The sequence below is a fragment of the Pelecanus crispus genome, chromosome 21, assembly GCF_030463565.1.
Source record: "Pelecanus crispus isolate bPelCri1 chromosome 21, bPelCri1.pri, whole genome shotgun sequence".
NCBI lineage: Eukaryota > Metazoa > Chordata > Aves > Pelecaniformes > Pelecanidae > Pelecanus > Pelecanus crispus.
The window spans coordinates 3,787,719-3,808,299 of NC_134663.1; the positions used below are offsets into that span (position 1 = coordinate 3,787,719).

General features: G+C 39.7%; 1 protein-coding gene across 3 annotated transcripts in view; it reads left to right on the plus strand.

Annotated features, from left to right (window-relative positions):
• Positions 1–20,146, plus strand: part of PPP2R2A (protein phosphatase 2 regulatory subunit Balpha) — a 40,301-nt gene extending 20,155 nt beyond the window's left edge. For 2 of the 3 annotated variants that reach the window (XM_075724220.1, XM_009489974.2), the window contains exons 3-10: positions 10,285–10,382; positions 13,674–13,839; positions 14,378–14,490; positions 14,753–14,930; positions 15,894–16,058; positions 16,661–16,830; positions 17,670–17,761; positions 19,068–20,146. In XM_075724220.1, the coding sequence (XP_075580335.1) occupies positions 10,285–10,382; positions 13,674–13,839; positions 14,378–14,490; positions 14,753–14,930; positions 15,894–16,058; positions 16,661–16,830; positions 17,670–17,761; positions 19,068–19,347 (1,262 nt within the window). In that variant the 3' untranslated portion in view covers positions 19,348–20,146. The remainder of the gene's footprint in view (positions 1–10,284; positions 10,383–13,673; positions 13,840–14,377; positions 14,491–14,752; positions 14,931–15,893; positions 16,059–16,660; positions 16,831–17,669; positions 17,762–19,067) is intronic. The other variant, XM_075724221.1, reaches the window with a different exon arrangement.
• Positions 20,147–20,581: the final 435 nt, after the last annotated feature.

The following is a 20,581-nucleotide window of genomic DNA, read 5'->3' on the forward strand; positions in this document are numbered from 1 at the left end:
GTGCTTTATTAATAACTAATTTGGGGTTAAAAAAACAAAACCAAAACTACTTAATTCTCTCATCAGATGAAATGGTTTCAAGGCACCAGTTCAAGTTGTTTTCGGCTAACATATACTAGCCCTATAGTTTTTTTTTTTTTCTTCTGTAGGTTTACAATGAAGTTTGCATAAAAGGAATTATAGAATGCAGTGTCAGATTTGGTGAGCAGAAGTAAAAGCTCTGCAGTCAGGTATAGCCCAGTGGTTACAGTAATTGCGGTACAGGTGTTGCTTCACCAGTTCTAGGGTGCATCACAGTTTTAAAGCAATTTAAGGTGTAAAAGTTCTTTCCCAAAGGTCAGACTAATTTTTAATGTGAATGCTTTAACTCCCAATGCTCATAGTAATTTTTAATGTGAATGCCTTAACTCTTTTCACAAAAATCAAACTGCAGAGCAAGTTTATGTCATTTTTAAGTGGCAGGGAGCATGGACCAATCAGTTCACGTTAGTGTATGACACATCTGTTTTCAGAGTGCTTGACTTGCCACTGTTTGTCATCTCTGTTTTCTGTAATGCCACCACAGGTGTCTTGGAGTCATGTGTACTGGAGACTTTGAATTTCCTACTATAGATGGAGACAGGAAGCCAGTGGTCTGAGGTTTAAATCAATTTCCTTTCTCTTCTAGCAATGCCAGATTCTGACCTTGTTTAGGAAACTGTTGTAAGCATAAGCTTGTGGAGACTGTATGTGTAGACAGAAATGCACTTAGTTGGCATTTTGGTTGTGGGCTCGATAGCCTTTTGCAAATACAACTGTGTTGTCTGGACATGGGTTTGCTCCTGAGCATGTTCCTTGCCTGCCCCCCCCAGCAAATTTGCTCATATAATGCCTTCAGTTCAGTGTTAATGAACTCTGTTAGCTTAGCAGAAAACAAACTGCTTAATGTAGCTGAAATGTGTTAGGGATCATTCATGGAAGTTTGAGGCGGTGGTGATGTCTGTCGGACGTGGTGATGATAGTGTTCCCTGTAGCGATTTCTGCTACTTCTGAAACTTGCTGTTGTTTTAGCACGCTTGTTCATTGGCCTCTTGCCTTGGTCCGAAAATGGACCACAGGGGTGATAACTGATGATAAATGTGATGGGGTGGAAACTTGACCTGAATGGAGATGTTGAAGCTTGCTAATGTTGGCCCACAAACAGCAGTTGCCCAGTGAGGCACAGCAATTGTTTACCAAACACAAGAATGAAAGTATTTCCTATGCTACTCCTTATACAACTTAGATTGTAACATTTATTCATAGAAAGCACACTCTGTGTTAGTGTTTAAATGAGGAAGTTGCTTTGGTATCACGGTTAACTTAAAGATCTCTGAATGTGTAAGGAGCCGCTTTTCCAGATGAGGCACGATATTTTGGTAGATGGTGATTCTGTTCCCTGCTTTACTACTACCTTGGTAAAATACTCCATCGGCATATTCATTATTATTCCAACTTGTAAAGGGTTTTGAGAGTCACTTCTCTCTGAGTTCTGTTCTCTGCAGTTCTAATGTCGTCTTCTCACTATTGCTTTGCAGACAGGAGCAGCTTCTGTTGCATAGGCCAGATGGATTTGGAGTTATATTCTTCTGAGCATTGAGCCTAGTAAAGCTATTTAGGAGAATTACTAGCCTTACATAAAACCAGTGGCAACAAGATTAAGGCTGGTAGCGCTGTATTATTTCAGTGGGAGGGAATCGAAGTTTGCTGCTCAGTAACTGTTGTGTTTTCTGAGAAGGCTTAATAAAAAATAGTTGTTTGTATACAGTTACAAAACCACAGAATAACATTGTTTTGAGCTTAGTACTTAAGTTGCATTATCTCTAGACTATCTAAGAACTTGTTATAAATGGATCTGTAAATTCAAAGCCATCCTAATATGTGTATATACTACGAAATTAGTTGTCTTAGAGTACTGGTTCCTTCCCTTAGCTTGTATTGTTCCTGCTTCCATTAAAAAAAGTGGCTGAATTCAAGCTCCTACATCTGAAGGCTTGTGATAAGAGTTCTCACTGTCATTGCTAGTATGTAGATTGACAGCATAAAGAGTAATCTCAGAAGGATGTGGCGTACTTAAGGATACTACGTGAGCTGTTGAAGAGTAGAGCCCTGCTTACCTATGTGAACCCACTGTGAACTGAATCAGTCGCAAGGTAGGCATCCGGCACGTTAATGTAGCTTAGGAAGCTACAGGAAAAAGCTTTATCAGGAGGGGTCCAACCTTTATTTTAGGGAACTGAATAGAAAGTTAAAAATAAGATGTGTGATAATAATAATGATGAGTAAATCACTCAGGCTTTCAAATCCAAAGTTGAACTCCTAGTTGAACTATGGCTTGCCTGTTCCAGAAAGTGATATTTTTCTTCAAAGATTGGCAAAGAAAGGGAGAAGAAAGAGTGAATAAAAGAAAAGAAAGGGGAATATAGGCAAGTCCAAGAAATGGAGGGAAAGTACAGGTTTCTAGGACTGCTTCACAAGGTTTATATTTGGTTATTTTACTTAGGGTGAGTAGTTTATGCAGTGAACTTCAGATGTGAAGTACTACATGTATTCACTATTTGGAGACTGGTATCTTGTGTGTGTATATTACACGTAGATATGTATATAAATAGGACTGGGAGAGTCTCAACACTTAAATACATCTTTACCAAACAGTACTAGAATGCTTTCAAAAAATCAATGCAGAAAATGATGAGTTCATGATGATCGCATGTTTTTTTATTTCCAGCATCGCAGGGCCTGGAGCACTTGGAATGAACATGGATACTAGCGAACTCTCTGTAAATCTTTCTCCCTATGTGTAGATTTCCCAGGTTTGCACAAACCAACAAAACCAGTTTAATTACTGTCTGCTGCTTGAACTGCGTCTTCGGCTCCCGCGTGTTTGTGTTTGAACACTGGTAGGGCCAGCAGCAGTGTGAAGCTAGCTGGCCGTCATACAAATTCCACTCCCCTTGCTGTTAAGGTGCTTTGTGTGCTCTTTGTGTGCAGCAGTATTGCAGGACCGGTACTTAGGAGAGAACAAGTAACCAGCTGGCTCTTGCAGTGCTTCATGGCACAGAAGTGAAAATTTTTTGACACTAGGGTAGCCCCTTCCTTTAGTTCTGTGTTGCATGTATTTCATCCCATTCTCATATTTCTGAGGAATGAATATATTTTCAATGCTCTCTCCTAGTAAAGAAGAGATTTATTTAAAGGACTTCTGGAATGACTCTTGAGAAGTAAATTGAACAGTAGGAATGCCTTATCCCAGCTGCCTTTGGTTTTGTTGCCTAGTCACTTCTGAGAGACGGAATGAATGCAGAGAATCACTCTTGAAAGTGAATGAAGAAAAGGGAAATGAAGTCAATAGTAAAAGTGGTCATGGTAACTTTAAAGTATACAATCCTTGTGTTCCCTTCCCCCTCTCTACATACATAAATTAGGGATGAAGCTGGAATGCAGAGGGTATTTTCTTTTACACCATCAGTACTAAATAGTGCTTGCCATTTTGCTCTCTTATTCTTTCACTGCTGGGTATAGTTGTGGTATGCTGTGTTGGGAGCTCTCTTCTCTGCAAACACACGTGTAGGCACTCTTTCTTAATCTTACTTAAACAGCCTTCCTGTTCACTTTGAGATTAACACTTTACTATCTAGCTTCAGAGACCTAAGACACAATATATTAGGACTCTTGGTAAGTGTGGTAAATCAAGATCATGCAAACAATGGGGTGATGTTGGGATGACTCAGCCCTTGAGTACATTGTGTAGCTTCTTAAAATATTTGAAGCCTTGGAAGAGCTTTTGTTTTCTAGTCTCTCTAGTATTTTTGGTTGGTTCTTTTCCCCAACAATGAAGTACATAACTGCAAAACAAAGTCGTTACTGGAAACAAGAAAGTTCAATGAAAAGTCACGATTTTCTGTCAGTACCTATGACCCAAGCTTGAGTTTTTGGAAGTTGCATCTGTTTAGTAATCTGAAGCAGGAAGGTTTTGCTTCGCCCTGGATTAGAAAGAAGCAAATAATTCACAAGTGATTTCCAGACACTTAAGGTCTGCAAGTTCTCCTGGACAGATGCTCTTGCTCAGTTTTGAGCATGTTTTACTATCTTGAGAGATAATCTAGGAAGAATGACTCAGGTATGTTCAGTAATTGTGCATTGAATTGAAATACTTCACTGTCTTTATCCCTCATGATGTTTATCCATTCCTGTGCTGCTTCCTCAATTTGGTGCTTTTTGAGCTTCCTTGGATTTTAATGATAATCCTGAAAGTTGGTTTCTTAATGTTTCCTGTTCCAGACAGTTTTTGAAGTATCTTTGGAATGATCAATTGATGTTTAGTTTGATCAAAATAGCTTCTTCTATACTTAAGGCTGGCAAACTGAAGGATTGGGCTCCACATTTGGTCAGTGAATTGTCTTTGTACTCCTTAGGACAGAATTACCAGCCTGTGAGTAATCTGCTCTACATTATGCACGAGATTTGAGTTGCTCCTTTGGAAAATTCCAGAAATGGTATTTTGAGCCACTGGGAAGGTGTATAAACAATGAAGAAGTACCAAAATGCTTTTTAAATACTACAATTCTTTGTTCAGTCCTTGGAAACATCAGGAGATTGCTCCACTTGTGTAAACATACTGATTTACTTGCTCTCTGCTTAGGCAGCAGATCAACGTGATTCCAAAAACTTGCACAGAAACCTTTTAGGTCTGGTGAAATAAAGACGCTCTTTGTTCACTGCCGTGATTGACTTGCTGCTGTAGAGTAGGTGACATGTTTTGCCTACCAAGCATGTTTTATAAGCAGAGTTTATATGAAGTTCATGGTACATTAAAACAGATAGCCTCTTCTGTACTAATAAAATACCTTTTATTCTATTATTGCAAACAAATTTAATACAGAATTGCTTTTCAGGTTCACAGTGGGCCTTCTGGAACTAAGTCATTAGATTACAGTATTTTTTTGTTTGTTTGGGTTGGTAAAGCTGTTTCATTCCCTTATTCTGTAGACTTGTTGACAGTGGTAAAACTTCAGCACAGCCCTTTCTCTAATATTCCAGAAAACTTGCTCATGATAGTGCATGTGTGGTTCTTGTTCAGCATTCACAGAAAAGTGTGGAAGGCCCCCGAAGTGTGAAAATGTTTTTTAATATGTCACTCAGTTTTTCTTATTGCCAACATTGCTTTCCTTTGAAGGGCGAAAAGGCATTTGAGATCTGTCGGATTCCTTTATTCATCTATCTTTGAACAGTGTAATCTGCCTGTTTTCATTCGAACTGGTCATCCTTCATAAGTGCGCTGGCCCAGTGCTTCAGTTTTTCAAACCATCTGTATCCTGCCTGATGTGACAGGTGAATTACTCAGAATAGCAAAAGTTGGTGTATTAAATATAGACTAAAAATTCTGAAATTGTGATTGTTAACTTCAGAAGCCCACTAGGAAACGACTTAGGTTTGTCTTGAGTGGCTGTTCTCTTGCGAGATCAGCAGAAGCGTGTGTCTGTCCCCCATTAAGAATTGCTTGGGAGCTTCTGGTATGTCTCCCTTTTACATGGTAAACTGCGAACGTGTTTCCTGAAGCATTACCAAAACTTTGAGATAAATGCCTTTCCCCTGTCCTGTTCTCGGTCAAAGCTAGACACCTTGTTCTGATTCCTTTCGTTCTTCAAGTTCCTGTCTCCATGTCTACCATGGGAAAAGCTAGCCTTGCTTGAATCGGGTGAAGGTAAGCATCCAGACCTTGCGGTGGTTTTGATTTCTATGGGAGCACTCAAAGCGAAGACGTGTCACTGAAGCAATACGTAAAAAGCTTAGAGCAGGTTGTGAAAATAAAGATTATGTGCAGAAGGAAAAGCAGCCTTGACGGTAGTTGCAAGAAGCTAGACTGTAGCTGCTGTATGTGGGAGAAGCGTGGGGAGGTTTTGAGAACTGCTGGGAGAGCAGGCTCTGCCCTGCTGGCCTGTGCTGGTGGGTCAGGGACCAGAAGCTTCTCTGTACACTTCAGTGGGATTTTTTAAGATCACTGGCTTGGTTTGGCTGTAGCGTGCTTTGTTTCTTTGAGGTAGGGATACAACTGTGCAGTAGTTCTGAGTTTGATTATAGCGTTTCGCTCAACCTGCCGCAAAACATTTTCCCTTCATGACGTACGTGCGCAACAACAGCAGCGGGCTCCAGGTTGTGTAGGTGATTTCTCCCTCCCCTTTGCTTTTAGATCACTGGAAACCATTATTTGGAAGTATTTAGTAGTCTCAGAAGTGTTTCTACAGCATTAGCAAGTGTCTCTGAAGGGATGTTTAAGTGGAACTAAAGGACAACTGTATGCATCTGTGCCAAGAAGTACTTCCAGAAACTATAGAAACCTCTGAGCTGTCTGTCCCAAGTCACGCAAGAGGGAGAAACTTGGTACGGGTATTGCAGGTGCGCTACAGGAGTGTAGATATGCATTTCTGTCCTGTTTTTTGCTTTTGTCAGAATAACGTCTTCATCTTGTGTGTTTTGATGTTGCCCTGTAGTGTTTTAAAATCTCAGCACTCGAAATGTCACGCTGCATCTTGGTGGCAAAGATGTCTCACGATGCTTGGGGGAGGAGAGAGACAAATCTGATCTCTTGAGGCATGGGTAACTTTGTGGAAGTCTGTTAACACATAATGCTATCTAACTGCAGCCTGTGTGGCGGATGTTATCACATAAGGTTTTGGTGGTTACTTATCTCTGATACCGGTGTTTGAAGAGGAGGGCATTGAAATGAATTCAGCAGTAAACAATAGAATGCATCCTATTTCCAAGCGCCATTGTGCTGGTGCCAGCAGAGCACCTATACATCTGCTGCTCCCTCAGATACTCCTCCCTAGTGTTCTTTGCGTACAGAAGGGATCATTTACAAGCTTCTGGACAGTGAGAGCAGCCCTCTGTGTTTGCAAGACTCCCACCTAGAGACTGTAGCAAAAATAGCATGCACAAAAGGGAGGAGGCAGAGGGAAGACAGCGCGTTCTGTGGGGGCTCTTCTACCCGTTGCAGCGCTGAAGGACTAAAATAACCCTGCATGTAACTATCACGGGAATTACAGTTACCGTTTGAAAAGAAAAGGATAACGTTGATCTTACTTGGCAACGAGGGTGTTAATACAGATGAAAATACACAAGCGAATCAGTGCACTGCGGAAGATGAAATGCTTCCCCTGTCAATTCTCAAACACTATTAAATCCGCCCAGTTCAACACCAGTGCCTTGATGTCTGTCTCTTTCTTTGACCAAGGTATGGGAATACAATATTCTTAACGGTGAGTTATTGGATTTAAAATGTATGATTGGTTGCTTTGCTCTCCAGTACTGATTTTTGTATAAAATATGCATCTCAGCCCTGTTTTGGGACTAGTTAAGCAGAAATCATATTTCTGCCTACTTTTTTAGCATGTTTGTTTTGCCCTTGGAAAGGGAACAGTCCAAGATTACGGTGTAGATGGCATGTCAGATTCTATAGATGTAGCTTGAGTTGAAAAACTAATTAATAATTTCCTGTTGTGATTGCTGCTGAGGAATGTATTTTGGTTTTAATTTAAAACTGATCCAAGTACTTGAAAATACCTTTTTCATAGTGTCGATGAAGCACTGGAGGATTTTGAATACCTTGTCACCACTGACTGAGGCTGCTGGACTTTTTGGAGGTGTGGGGGATGTTAGTACTGAAAGTTTGTTCACGCGGTTGAGCCTATAGACAAGGCAGGACTGGCATCAGCTTGGAGATGACTGATACCAAGATTGGATGATCTTGAAAGTTAAATGCAAAAAAGAGAGAATGTCTAGAATTGTTACAGAAAAGTGATTAGCTTTCTGCTATATGTGAGACTTGTATAATTGAATACAATATATATTACACCAGCAGACCTACGAAAATGGCGGTTTTATCCCTTAATTTAAGGCTTTTCTGGCTGTTGTTGCTGCCTGTTCTAATGATAAGGCTTCAAGCTTAAGGCTTTTGACCTTGTAAAACTTTTCAGTGACTTTCACCAAATAAGTACGCTGATGAATTTATCCATCTGTCCTTAGATGGATATATAAGATTTTTAAGGCAAATTTTTCTTTGTAGTTCTCCTACATATGTGCACACAACTAGATCTGCTGATAACTTCCTGTGTTGTCTCCTCTGTTTTAAGACTGGCTTAGCTTGCAATGTTAAATCTCTCAATGTTTTTCAGAATAGTAATTATTCGTATACTACTCGCTATTGAGAGGTGAGTTACCTTGTTTTTCTTCAGTCTTCAGTTAATTGATAACTTCCTTAAGCTCTTCTGTCAGAGGATTACAACGTGGTTTGCATTGCATGGAATAGTCAGAATTAGATTGCTTGGTTTGCACTTCAGTGCATACTGGGGTTGATTAATTGTACGTTATGTTTATGCTGTGTTCACCTGTGAAAGGTACATATTGAATGCCATATCTTCGTCTGAATGGTATGCAGTCGTTAAGACTTACAGATAAATCACTTTGTCTTGTTCACAAATCCATTGAATAAATGGCTAAAGTAACTGTTACCTTTGGGCGGGTAATTGTGTGCGCTCCAATCAAGGTTTTTCTGTGTGTGATTGGATCCCGGTTTATCTGCATACAGGCTTACATCGTATTTATGTCCTTAACACACTGTTCTTGAGACATTTCAGCCTGTTTGTTTTAGCAGTGCCAGATAATCGTGGCAAGGGAGGTTGATGGAGATAGGATAATCTCGTGTTTATCCTTCATTATATGGCAGTTTATGCTGTACATTAGGAAACACAACTGAGCTGTACATACCCGTTCGTGCCAAGAATCCGACTCTGCATCTTTTTGCCTCTGAGGATTTTGCGGCTGAGCTTGGCCTGCTTGTTTAGGCTGTCTTTGCCTTGTGCAGTTTTCAGAGATACGTGGTGTGCTTGTAGCTGCTGTGTAATGCAGTTACTAAAGAACAGCTCGCTCATGTCCTCAGAGGCCACCGCCCATGTGTTTGGGACAACCTGAGAATGATGTAAGCTTCATTTTGGTATTAAAATGACTAAGAGGAAAATCCTGCGTGTTTCCCTTCTTTAAAATGAAATAACCCTATGGCTGTCTGTGATAAGATAGCTTCTGTGATACGCTGCACAATAGTGTCTGTTTAAATTCAGACTGAGTATCATTTGTTTAGCAGTAGCTTTCAGGCTGTAGAGCAGGTACCAGACTTTTTTTATTTCTAGAACAGAGAACGAAGAAACCATCCGATAGAAAACACGGGTACATTGTTTGTCTGCATTAGACGGACGCGAAAGTGAAGTAGCCTGAAGACTTGCATATGTATAAATCTTAGGTACTTTCTTCTGCAGAAGATTAGATTTATATAGTTGTATTGCAGGTAGAAGTTGGCATTCAAAGAATGGTTTGGCTTCTGATTCTGCTCTTGGAAAGTATGAGGGGCACGTGTGCATTTGAAAATGTGAATGGGTGTGCTTGAGCTTAAGTCATAATTTGTCCTCTTTTTTCCTGCATAAACAGATCAATTTGATGCTAGGTATGACTGGGTTTTTGCCTATGTATATTCACAATTTAATTTTAGCACTCCATATTAAAAAAAAACCTGTGGTAATATAAACCTTCCTCATCCAGAAAAGATACTCAAGTTTTTTAGAGACAGTCTGTTGAATTTATTTCTTAGTTTTCTGTAGCTGTTGTTGTTCCACATCCTTGCATTCCTTAGACACTGATGTCTGAACGTCTCCACCCTAATGCGTTTTGCCCTTAAGTTGTCAAATGTGTACAGAGCCCTTAAAAAACAAGACAAAAAACAAACAGAAAACAAAAAAACCCAAACCAACTCCCCAAAAAAACAACCCCCCCCAAAAAAGGCTTTGAGATCATGTGGGTAATGATTGTATGCAATTCTTCTATTAAAAGAGAGGGGAAATTAAAGGTATGAATATGTATATACACAGTCTCTCTGCTGTTACAGTACATACTGAAAATCCATTTCTATACTATACTAGAGTAGCAGTCAGAAAAATGGTTCGAAAACATGACGCTACAAACCCTTTAAAAACAATTTAGTGCGCAACACTGAACTTGACACTCTGGCACGGTGAACTAGTAACTGGTTTTCAAATGTATAGGTTTACAAAATGGCTTCTATATTTTTGAAGAAATCCCTACTTATTTTGTAGCATAAGTATACTTAAACTGAATTGAAGTATGCATTTTCTTTTTTACTTAGAATCGTAGTTTTCTTGGCCATTTAGTATTTAGAAGAACTATTAACTTGTGGGCTTTATTTTTGTTCCTATGCAGCTGATATAATTTCTACAGTAGAATTTAACCATTCTGGAGAGTTGTTAGCGACAGGAGACAAAGGAGGTAGAGTTGTCATCTTTCAACAGGAGCAGGAGGTGAGTCCTAACTACTAAAAGTATATTTACTGTTCTCCTCTATCCCTATTCATCATCTTTTTTTTAAAGAAAAAGAGAATGCTTTTATAAAAAAACTGTACATAAAGTGCATACCTGTGTAATTAAGTGATTAAAATAATGAAATTTAAGAGTGGAGAAATTGAGGACTTTGTGACACTGTTAGAAATTAATTTCTTTTTAAGCACTCTTTAGCTGTGGTCTAAAGAGTGTTTAAAATGAGAACGAAAAAAGGGGGATAGGACACAAAAAGACCTTGGAGAAACTGAAATTGGTCATTTTACAATGACTCTGCTTGGCTGTGATTATTATTTCAGCACTGTAGTTGGGGAATAAAACTTGCCCTTAAGTGAGTATGTAACTGTGACCTAAGGTGCCCTTTTCCATTCTGGTTATCAGTCAGGTAAAATCATAGACCCGTAGTAGCAAAGGTTTCATTTTATACTTGGTTTTTGCAGAATTCTACAGACAAATCTTCTAATGCCAGGAAAGGGCCGCTACTCCTACGTTGAAGATGGGAAAGCTGAGATGGAGTGCTTGATTTTTAACTAAGGCCATCGTTAGAAGTTGACTTGGTTACAATTTATTTCAGGGAGAGGATGAAAAGGCAATTCTGTCATCTGTCTGCCTAGAAAAGCCATGCTGTTTCTTCCTTCCTTAGCGTTTCATTCAATTGCAATGATAAAAATCCTAAACCGTAAGAACTCCACAGTTCCCCGGCACAAGTTGGTGCCTGCTGGTAGGCAGCAGTTGGAGTGCAGCGCCTTCTCTTCAGGAATCGATCGCTTTGGTCAGTTGGTGCCATCTAGTGGGATGTTCCCCGCGGACCGGCCTCTCCTCGGGTTTCTTTGGCCGGAGTCTGAGATGAACATAGTGCGTAGAGTGTCCTTACTGTGACCTTCCTGTAGTTTTGGGCACAAACTCTTGTGGTGTTTTTGTTGTTGGTTTTGTTTTGTTTTTTTAAGTCTGAGTTTTAGCTTGCATCTTTTAAGCTACATTAAAGGATCCTTAAGTAGCTAATTGCCTGTTCTCAAGTGAGTTGTCTTTAAGTGACTACTTTTGTTTTTGATGCATAACCCATGGCTCATATCCTTATGATCTGTGAATCCAGGTATAGTAAGAACCACCTGGGTTATCAGATTAAGTTGCACAGAATTGCTTTTGGCATAATTTGACTCCTTGAGTGTTTAGGGAATGAACCATGGGGACTGGATTCCCTGATGCGCTGGTGGTTAGCCGTGCCACATGCATGACTGCCTAGAGCAAGTTTTCTCTGTAAGAGTATCTAAAAGACAGTTGTTGAACTATTTTGGTTGGGTTTATCACCTTCTATCACACTGTATTCCAGAGTGCTTTACAGACCATACATACAGGAAGAAAAACACTAAAACATCTGTATAGAGTTACACAAGCATGTGTGACTTCGCCCGCTGCCAAAATGCTGCCACCTCCGGGTTGGAATGTGGCAGCCCTTCTGCAATGCGAAGCAAGTGACATTACCTAAGTATGGGGCAGGAAATGAATATTGTATCTGATTGAAACTGAAGGAGGAATTTGCGTAGGCAGCCTGTAATTACCTAAATTGGAATTTAACATAAGGCACTTGGGCCAACACCTCTTTTTGTTCAGATTTTTTTTTTTGAGTGCCATGAGATGGTCTGATGATTTAAGTTTTGCTTTTATCCCAAGGATGGATTTCATATATTATTAGGTTTATATATTATTCTAGTCCAGTAGAGTTTTACTAGAATACACAAGAAGTGTATTGAAGACTCAATCATTATGGTAAGCATGGAATTGAAGGAAAGTTCCCTGAATCATGACCAGCGTTTCCTAAAGCACAATAGATTTACTTTAGAAGTCGCCTGTTCTATGCAGTGACCCTGCTTAACTTGTTAGGTTTAACTGAAACTTAGAACAAAGTTCCTTCCGTTTCGGGTGGGAAAGCCAGAGTAATTGATAGGTGTGGTACAGTACTCTAATGCCAAATTTTATTTCTAAACATTTTGTTCACTTTTCCCTCCCCGACAGCTTATTATAAAATGTAAGAATTCCTGCCAGCTATTAATGTAAGGGTATGAAGCAAGAGAAAATGATGCAAGGAATGTGACAAATGTGGGCTAGCAAGGATCATATCAAGAAGTACGTTTCGTGAGGCATTAACAATGAGATGAATGGATGGACATGAGACACACAGGAGAAGGAAGGAGCAAAGTCCCTAGTCAAGAACGTATCACAGGGAGGGCATCTGATAGTGCAACCTCTTGAAGTGGGTGGAACAGGAATCACAAAATTAAGCTTGATTTAATTTTGGGTACACCTAGCGAGCGCTATTTCAGAAATGGTTCCAGTTTTCTGTCACCTTACCCATTGGAGGGAATTGGAGGTTCAGTCCATGCAGCGCAGTATTAGTGCTAGGAAGCCACTACCTAAACCATAGCTTTTAGAAAGAGGAATTATGCAAGTTTGGAGGTTTTTCAGTTTTCCAAAGAGTTCCACCCTGAACAGGCTAACTGCAGGTGTGACTTTTAATGTCAAAGATGTATTCAGCAGAGGTGTTAAGCACAACTTCTTAAGCAGTTTAGAAGGTCTCAGGGAATGTGGAGATTATAAACCAGAATAGTGGAGCTGCTTGTAAAAATTTAGAGGTGACGTGGGATATTCATAGTGTGCCTAGCAAGCGGAACTTACCTGCAGAGTAGATTTGCCATACGTGTGGCTGTGTAGTTCTCTTGGGGAATATTCTCCTTAAAAAACAAAGGTGGAAAGATGAAAGCTGAGAGAATGATGAAGCCTTTTGAGTTTTTTATAAAAAGAAAACTTAATATGCCTAGAATGTTTAGGCAAAATGCTAGTTTGTAAGTTCAGCTGCTCGGAATTAATATGAGAACTTGCCAGAGATACTGTTCACATGGCTGAGGGGAGTTTCTGGAAACTTTAGGAATCAAAAGCTGCTGTGATACCTGTCTCTTCTCTCATGCTTTCTTAGCCGAAATAGTAGCAGCTCTAATCAAGTTCTTGCAAAGGAGATGATCCTCATTTCATCTGTTTTACAGGCTCGTTAAAATAAGGCAAGTTGTACACCAGAGCATCCTGGTGGCAAATCTGGCATAGGTGACAATGGAGTATAGAAGTCTTAACCTATTCTTATGCTAATTAGCAGTCTGCCTATATATCTTGCTGCATAAATATCTAGTCCTGGCTTCTGCCTGCAGCCTTGAAAAGCATTCTGTGCATTGCATACATATCTTGATCATTTAATTCTCTTTTTAGAACAAAACCCAGTCTCACAGTAGGGGAGAATACAATGTTTACAGTACCTTTCAAAGCCATGAACCAGAGTTTGACTACTTGAAAAGTTTAGAAATTGAAGAGAAGATCAACAAAATTAGGTGGTTACCCCAGAAAAATGCTGCTCAGTTTTTATTGTCTACAAATGGTAAGTTATGACTTAATTTTGCACGGTAACCTATTGTTACATGGGTTTGCTAATAGGATTTTGTCTAATCCTCTCCTTTCAAAAGGCTGGAAGCAAGTTGGGTTTAAATGCAAATATCTCGGGATGTGGCTACACAAGAGTTACGGTGTTTAACTATACTGCCGTTGTGGCTTAACTGGATGGAGAAGCCCCGCAGCGTGGGGCGGTGTATTAGTCATTTCTGATTCGGTTGCGAAGCTGTCATTCAGTACCTTCATACGTGTATAACTAACTGTGCGAGAGCTTATATTAGTCATTCATAACAATCCTGATTCTGACTGAAACTCGCTATAACTTTTATAAAAAGAACAAACTGTGGAGGAGGTCTTTTTAATGCTTTTTATCTTGCCTTGTTTTCTCCAAGCAGTATTTTTGTCTTTTTTGGTACACGTAGGTGGCCTTGTCTTGTTTGAAGGCTTCATGTTAAAGTGCATCAACCGTGAGGACTAGTATCTTTGCTAGAGCTTTGGTTTGAAACCGTGGCTGTGCTTCATTTCAGATAAAACAATAAAGTTATGGAAAATCAGTGAAAGGGACAAAAGACCAGAGGGTTATAATTTAAAGGAAGAAGATGGACGGTATAGGGATCCTACTACAGTTACAACACTACGGGTGAGTAGTTCACTCTGTGACTTGGCCACGTTCAAGTGATCTCTCCCTCCCCACCGGCACACAGAGGAGCCTGCAGCTCAGGCAGTACCTGCCCCGTCATTAACTGTACACTTTCTGTGATGCCGTTTGGCAGACACATTTACTTCCGAGGTCATTTTGAGATACTTTAATCGGCTTGGTGTATCAAAGGACTGTGATTACAAGTGCCAACGTGTTTGTAGTACATTCGTGTCTCAAACTTCCATTGCTTTGTGTTTTGCAGGTGCCAGTATTCAGGCCCATGGACCTCATGGTTGAAGCTAGTCCACGAAGAATATTTGCCAATGCTCACACGTATCACATCAATTCCATCTCCATTAATAGCGATTATGAAACATACTTATCTGCAGATGACTTGCGGATTAACCTGTGGCACCTAGAAATTACAGACAGAAGTTTCAGTATCTTTTTTTGCGTTGTTTTGTATGATGGGAGCAGCTCGGCTACAACAAAACTGTTGGATTTTATTTCCTTTCATGAAAAGCTTTTTATATAGCATGTTTCTCCATTTCCTGGTTGTTTCTCCATTTCCTGGTTATTTCTCCCTAGTAGTTGTAAGGACTTGTACTTCTGGAGGAGCAGCTCAGCATGAGCAATGTAAGGAGAACTAGTAATTTGCATGGTGAAAACCACTCTTTTAAAGGAGAAAAAAGCTTAAGGTTTCGAGTTAGATGAGCAGTTCTGGAAGGCAGCATTACAGTAAGCTATCATGTGAAAATGTTCTTGACTTGCAGTAGGAAGCAAGTCAGAGGAGTACCATGCTTATCTCAATAATGTTTATTCTTTTATTTACCTTTAACCATCAGCCCCTCTCGCAGGTGCACCTACAAATGTTGCAGGCAGTGGGATCACAGGAGTATGTATTCAGTCCCATTGCTGGAGCAGAGATTTGTGGACAAATCAGCAGGATCCTGAGCAGAAATCACACATGCCTTCTGTATAATGTAGTAGTGCAATTAAAATTGAATCAAAATAAAGTTCTATGTGAAAAGACTTGGGTGACATACATGTAGTATAGAATTAATTACTGCTATAGTGGAGCAAAAAATTAAGCAGCCTTTTGCTGTCACACGAATTAACTTCAAACTGATACAGAAGGCAATGTTATGGTCTTGCTTTCTAGACAAATTATGGGACTTGATTTTAACTTTTATCCAGTTTGTGACTGGGTCCCACAGTCTGTGGCATGGAAGTTTTGCCCGGCGTCTGAATTTCAAGCATTATTTTGCTTTTATTGGCTTGTTTTAATTCTGTTTGGCTATTTCAGATGTGCTTTGGTGAACTGAAGAAGCATTGCTGCATACTTTTAAAGCTGAAAAATACGTTATGAAAACTGGAGAAAATTTCTTAACAAAATGCTGTAGATATTGTAGATATAAAGCCTGCCAACATGGAAGAGCTCACAGAGGTGATAACAGCTGCAGAGTTCCACCCAAACAGCTGTAATACGTTTGTATACAGCAGCAGTAAAGGAACGATTCGTCTCTGTGATATGAGAGCATCAGCACTCTGTGACAGACACTCAAAATGTAAGTTCTGTCTTGCATTGTTTGTTGTCTTTTTTGTGGAATACGATGCCTTGCTGTTAGATGAAAGTAAGCACTCAAGAAGAATCTATTAAACGCTGAATTGTGTGCGTGTACATTTGTATTGGACTTCTGTAGTATATTGAAGAGATCTAAAACCTAAAATCTAAATAGGTCTTAGAATTAGATTCATATTTTGCCAGAGTAAAAGTAGCGAATAAAATTATTAGTGGCTTAAGCTGGAGAGTCTGCCTAGACGATAGGAGTGGGAATGGCTTTCTGCAGACTTCAGGAGCTCAAATACTAATTGAGTTTGGTCTGTAATTGATGCTTGCTAGCTTACATGTGTGAATGAAGACTCCGAATATTAGTGAGTGGTTCACTTATCTAGAAGCTGACCTTGACTTGCTATGAAAATAAAATATTTCCGAGTATGGCAATTGTATTATCAGGCTTTCTCGTTGCAAGTTATTGTATATAATGCAGGCAGACTAGCCCAATGTGGCAAGCTTATTGAGAAGATGTTAACCTAATTTGGGTGTATCTTGTATTGGAAGAAGAGACATAAACTTACCTCTTGAAATGCCTATCTTATTTTTATACAGTGTTTGAAGAACCAGAAGATCCTAGCAACAGATCATTTTTCTCTGAAATCATCTCTTCCATATCTGATGTCAAATTTAGCCATAGTGGTCGATATATGATGACTAGAGATTACCTGTCAGTGAAGATCTGGGATTTAAATATGGAAAATAGACCTGTGGAAACATACCAGGTATTTGGTGCAGATGACGTAGGCTAGAAATTAAAACCTTGAAGGATGCCGAGTTTCACTAATAGTCTTGATGTGGCAGTTAAATTTTTGCCTATAGATGACAAAATGGCTATGTCCAGGCAAAGTGTCAATGAGACTGGTGGGTTCCACCCACGTGCTAAAGGATCTTGCTATTTGCAGGCTGACTGCAGAACCCAAACCCGTGTTTGGGTATGAAAAAGCCTCCCTCTTACACAGTGGAAATGTGGAAAGGTAATCTACAGCCACGAGATAGCACCTCTCTCTCTGAGTCTTCAGTTGACTTTATATTCTCCTGTTCTTTCCAGGAAAGAACAGGAAGCAAAACATTTTCTTTACAGGAAGTGTATTTAGCTGGCACTGAAAATTTCTGCAGTGTCTTCTTTATAAGAAAATTTGTGAAGGGATCCTCTTCATCATACAAAGGAGGAAGATCAGTCACCAAAGCATGACTTTCTGGAAAGAAGCAAAGCCTGATAAATCCTTTCAGATATCAGAAAGGGTAGTGAGGGTATGACAGCTGTTCAGGAGGGAAAGCGTTCTGAAGAGTTGCCAAGTTTGGGGAGATGGCTCTTTCCCCACGCAGAGTGACTTGCTGCTGTGTGAGTTCATGTGAAGTCTCTGTAGAGCAGAGTATGTTAATCCATGCATCTGCTCATTTTGCTCTTTATCCCTGCAGTCAGAGGAGGGAGCTGCGTGTGCTCCTGTGAATAGGGTGTAAGTGCTGTCAGCTAATTAATTACTTGGAACAGAATTTATGAAGGTTATTTTCCAGGTATGCAAGTTCAGTATTCAGTTTATCTAACTAATTTTTTTTCCAGGTGCATGAATACCTCAGAAGTAAACTTTGTTCACTGTATGAGAACGATTGCATTTTTGACAAGTTTGAATGCTGTTGGAATGGATCAGACAGGCAAGTTTAATTCTTCTCTATATGTACTTCAGACCTTTCCAAGTTATTCTTAAAACGTGCAACTTGAAACATGGCCGCAAATATCTGTGTGGTTGTACTCATGGACTGGCTCGGGTAATATTTTAGTACTTCAGTAGACTTTAAGGTATGCGTATTAGCTCTTAACCCTTGATATTGTAGCATAAGATTGTAGCGAAATGCCTCAGTGTACTAAAGAGATGTAGAATTTGACTAGAAATTGAGTTTTGTCACTTTGCCAGAATGAAGTATTAGTCAAATGTTCCAGCTGCTTAAACTGGAGAGATGGGCGAAGCAGTAAGATAAGAGATGGTTTTCTGCAAACTTTAACTGGTGAAATACTACCAATACTCTAATCCACTAGGTTTATTATCCCTAGTGTTTATCTTTTGGGGGTTTGGTTTGTTTTATTTTTCTGTGCCATCTGTTATGATCCGACTTTGGAGTGATTTGTATGGGGCTGAGGCCCAGGGACTCAGACGCTGTTGTCCGATCGATGCTCTCACTGTAAGAATCTACCCCAGGGCTGTTGGGGAGCCTGGGTGTCTGTTTTCTGTTTGAGCCGCCTTGTCAAAAGGTGGAACGCTTGGGACAAGCCTTCCAGGGATTTTCTTTCTTCCAACGAGCTGTCAGGTTTGCCTGGCCCGGGGCATGGTTGACTGGCCAATAATAACGTTTAAGACAGCTATTGCTTTTGTGTCATTAACTGCTTATTTGCTAGATCTAAATCAGCTCATTGTATCCCTATCAGTATTGTCAGACATAGCTTTTTTTTTTTTTAACTCACTATCTGTCTGCTCAATTTTTTTTTCTTTGAGGCAAAGGAAGGACAGGGAAACTTGTAAGTGTATTTGTCCTACTGAAAAGTTGATGTAAGGATCTTCTATAAGGTATTATCACAAACTATAGGTATGTTAGTACTTAAATTCATGCATCTTGTGTGTAGCTAAAATGACATGGCTAAAAATCTGACGTATTTGGCTTTTTTATTAATCACTTCCACGTGTGTGCGTGAGAAGCAGATTGAATGATGACACTTGAACTGAAGTGCTTAGATAACAAGGTGTGTACCATTAAAAGATCCAGTTAAGGAGAAAGAGACCTTTTTTAAAAATCTATAAAACATTCAAATGCCTGAGTTTCACTTTAGATTGTAGAAGGTGTGGGCCAGGATGCCTGCTTTCTGCTGATCTAGTAAGGCACGATTGTAGTTGGGACCCCCAGGTTTCATAAACGGAGAGGTTATTTTTGGCTGAACTGTTCCTTTCTTCCTTCCTGCTCTCTGCAGCATTGTCATGACGGGATCTTACAACAACTTCTTCAGAATGTTTGACAGAAACACAAAGCGAGACATCACCTTAGAGGCATCCCGGGAAAACAACAAGCCCCGCACCGTTTTGAAGCCACGTAAAGTATGCGCAAGCGGTAAGCGAAAGAAGGATGAAATCAGTGTTGACAGCCTAGACTTCAACAAGAAGATTCTACACACAGCCTGGCATCCTAAGGAAAACATCATTGCTGTAGCTACTACAAACAACTTGTATATATTTCAAGACAAAATGAATTAGGGTTGGCATTCCTAACTGAAGAGTCCACTTCCTGCATAGTTGAAATAGTTGAATCTAGCATTTGTACCTGTAAACGAAAGAGAATGAGAGGTCCATTATGGCACCCCTTTCCAGTGTTTAAAAATGTGCCATATGACAACACACTTTTATAGCTACATGGAGAAAGCTCTGCTGATCTGTCACTGCGTCCTTCTCCATGTCTGCTAGCCATTTAGGTGAGGATAGGGCACTTTTTAATTTAAATGACTACTTGCACCATCTTGCCTAATGGACTAGATTGGACTGTATCAACATCGGTTTACTCCACTTTTTATGCCTTCCATTGTGATGACGTCAAACACAGGGAAAGCCTTCAATCATACTATGGGATTTAATTGTGTAACCTCATTACTGTATCATTCGTGGCCCCCTTTTTTTATTAAATACAGCTCATTCTTGCTGTGGCTTGTAGCATTCCTCCTCCTTCTGGCCTCCTGGACTCCCCCTTTCCCTGTCATCCCCCTCCACCTAGCCTTGGTGGTGGTGTATAGAAAAAAATACCCACAAAATAAAGCACATGAAATGGGTCCGTTTGGGGTCAGTGGTAAAGGGGGTCTGTGTTGCAACAAATGTTTTAATAAACAGTTGACTGTAATCACTCCTTGCCATGTCTGGCACCAAAAAAGAGAAAATAAGGAAAAAAACAAACAAACTACTGAATAAAAGTGACAAAGAATGGAGAATCTGTTTTCTTTTTTTAATCTACCTCTTTATACAAATACTCTGTGTTTTACCTTAGATGCATGAAAATAAAATGATGTTTTTTGTAATGATTTTAACCAGTATTAATTATTTTTGATGGGAATGAAGAGAGGGAGGGATTTCACAAGTATCTGCATTCATTCGTGAATGACAGGAATACCAGCTGTAGTATGCATTGGCCACTTCCACTTCAAAAGCATAAACTGCTGTCACATTTTGCCATAATCTGAACAGGTCAGTTACTGTTCCAGGATCCTTAAAGCTTCTTTTGTTTAAACTATTGCTTAAATTGGAACAGCAATAGAATTTTCAGGTTTTAAAATCCATTGTATGGGACTAAGGTCGTAATGTTTAGTTTCATCCTGGTTTCTTTAATGCCATGTTTTAGGATATGATACCTTTAATGCCCTCTTTAGAGCACAAAGTCCCCTGTGGCTTTTTAAGAAGTTGTTTGAATTCTTGTCTGGCAGTACGATGTTATGTAGTACAAAAC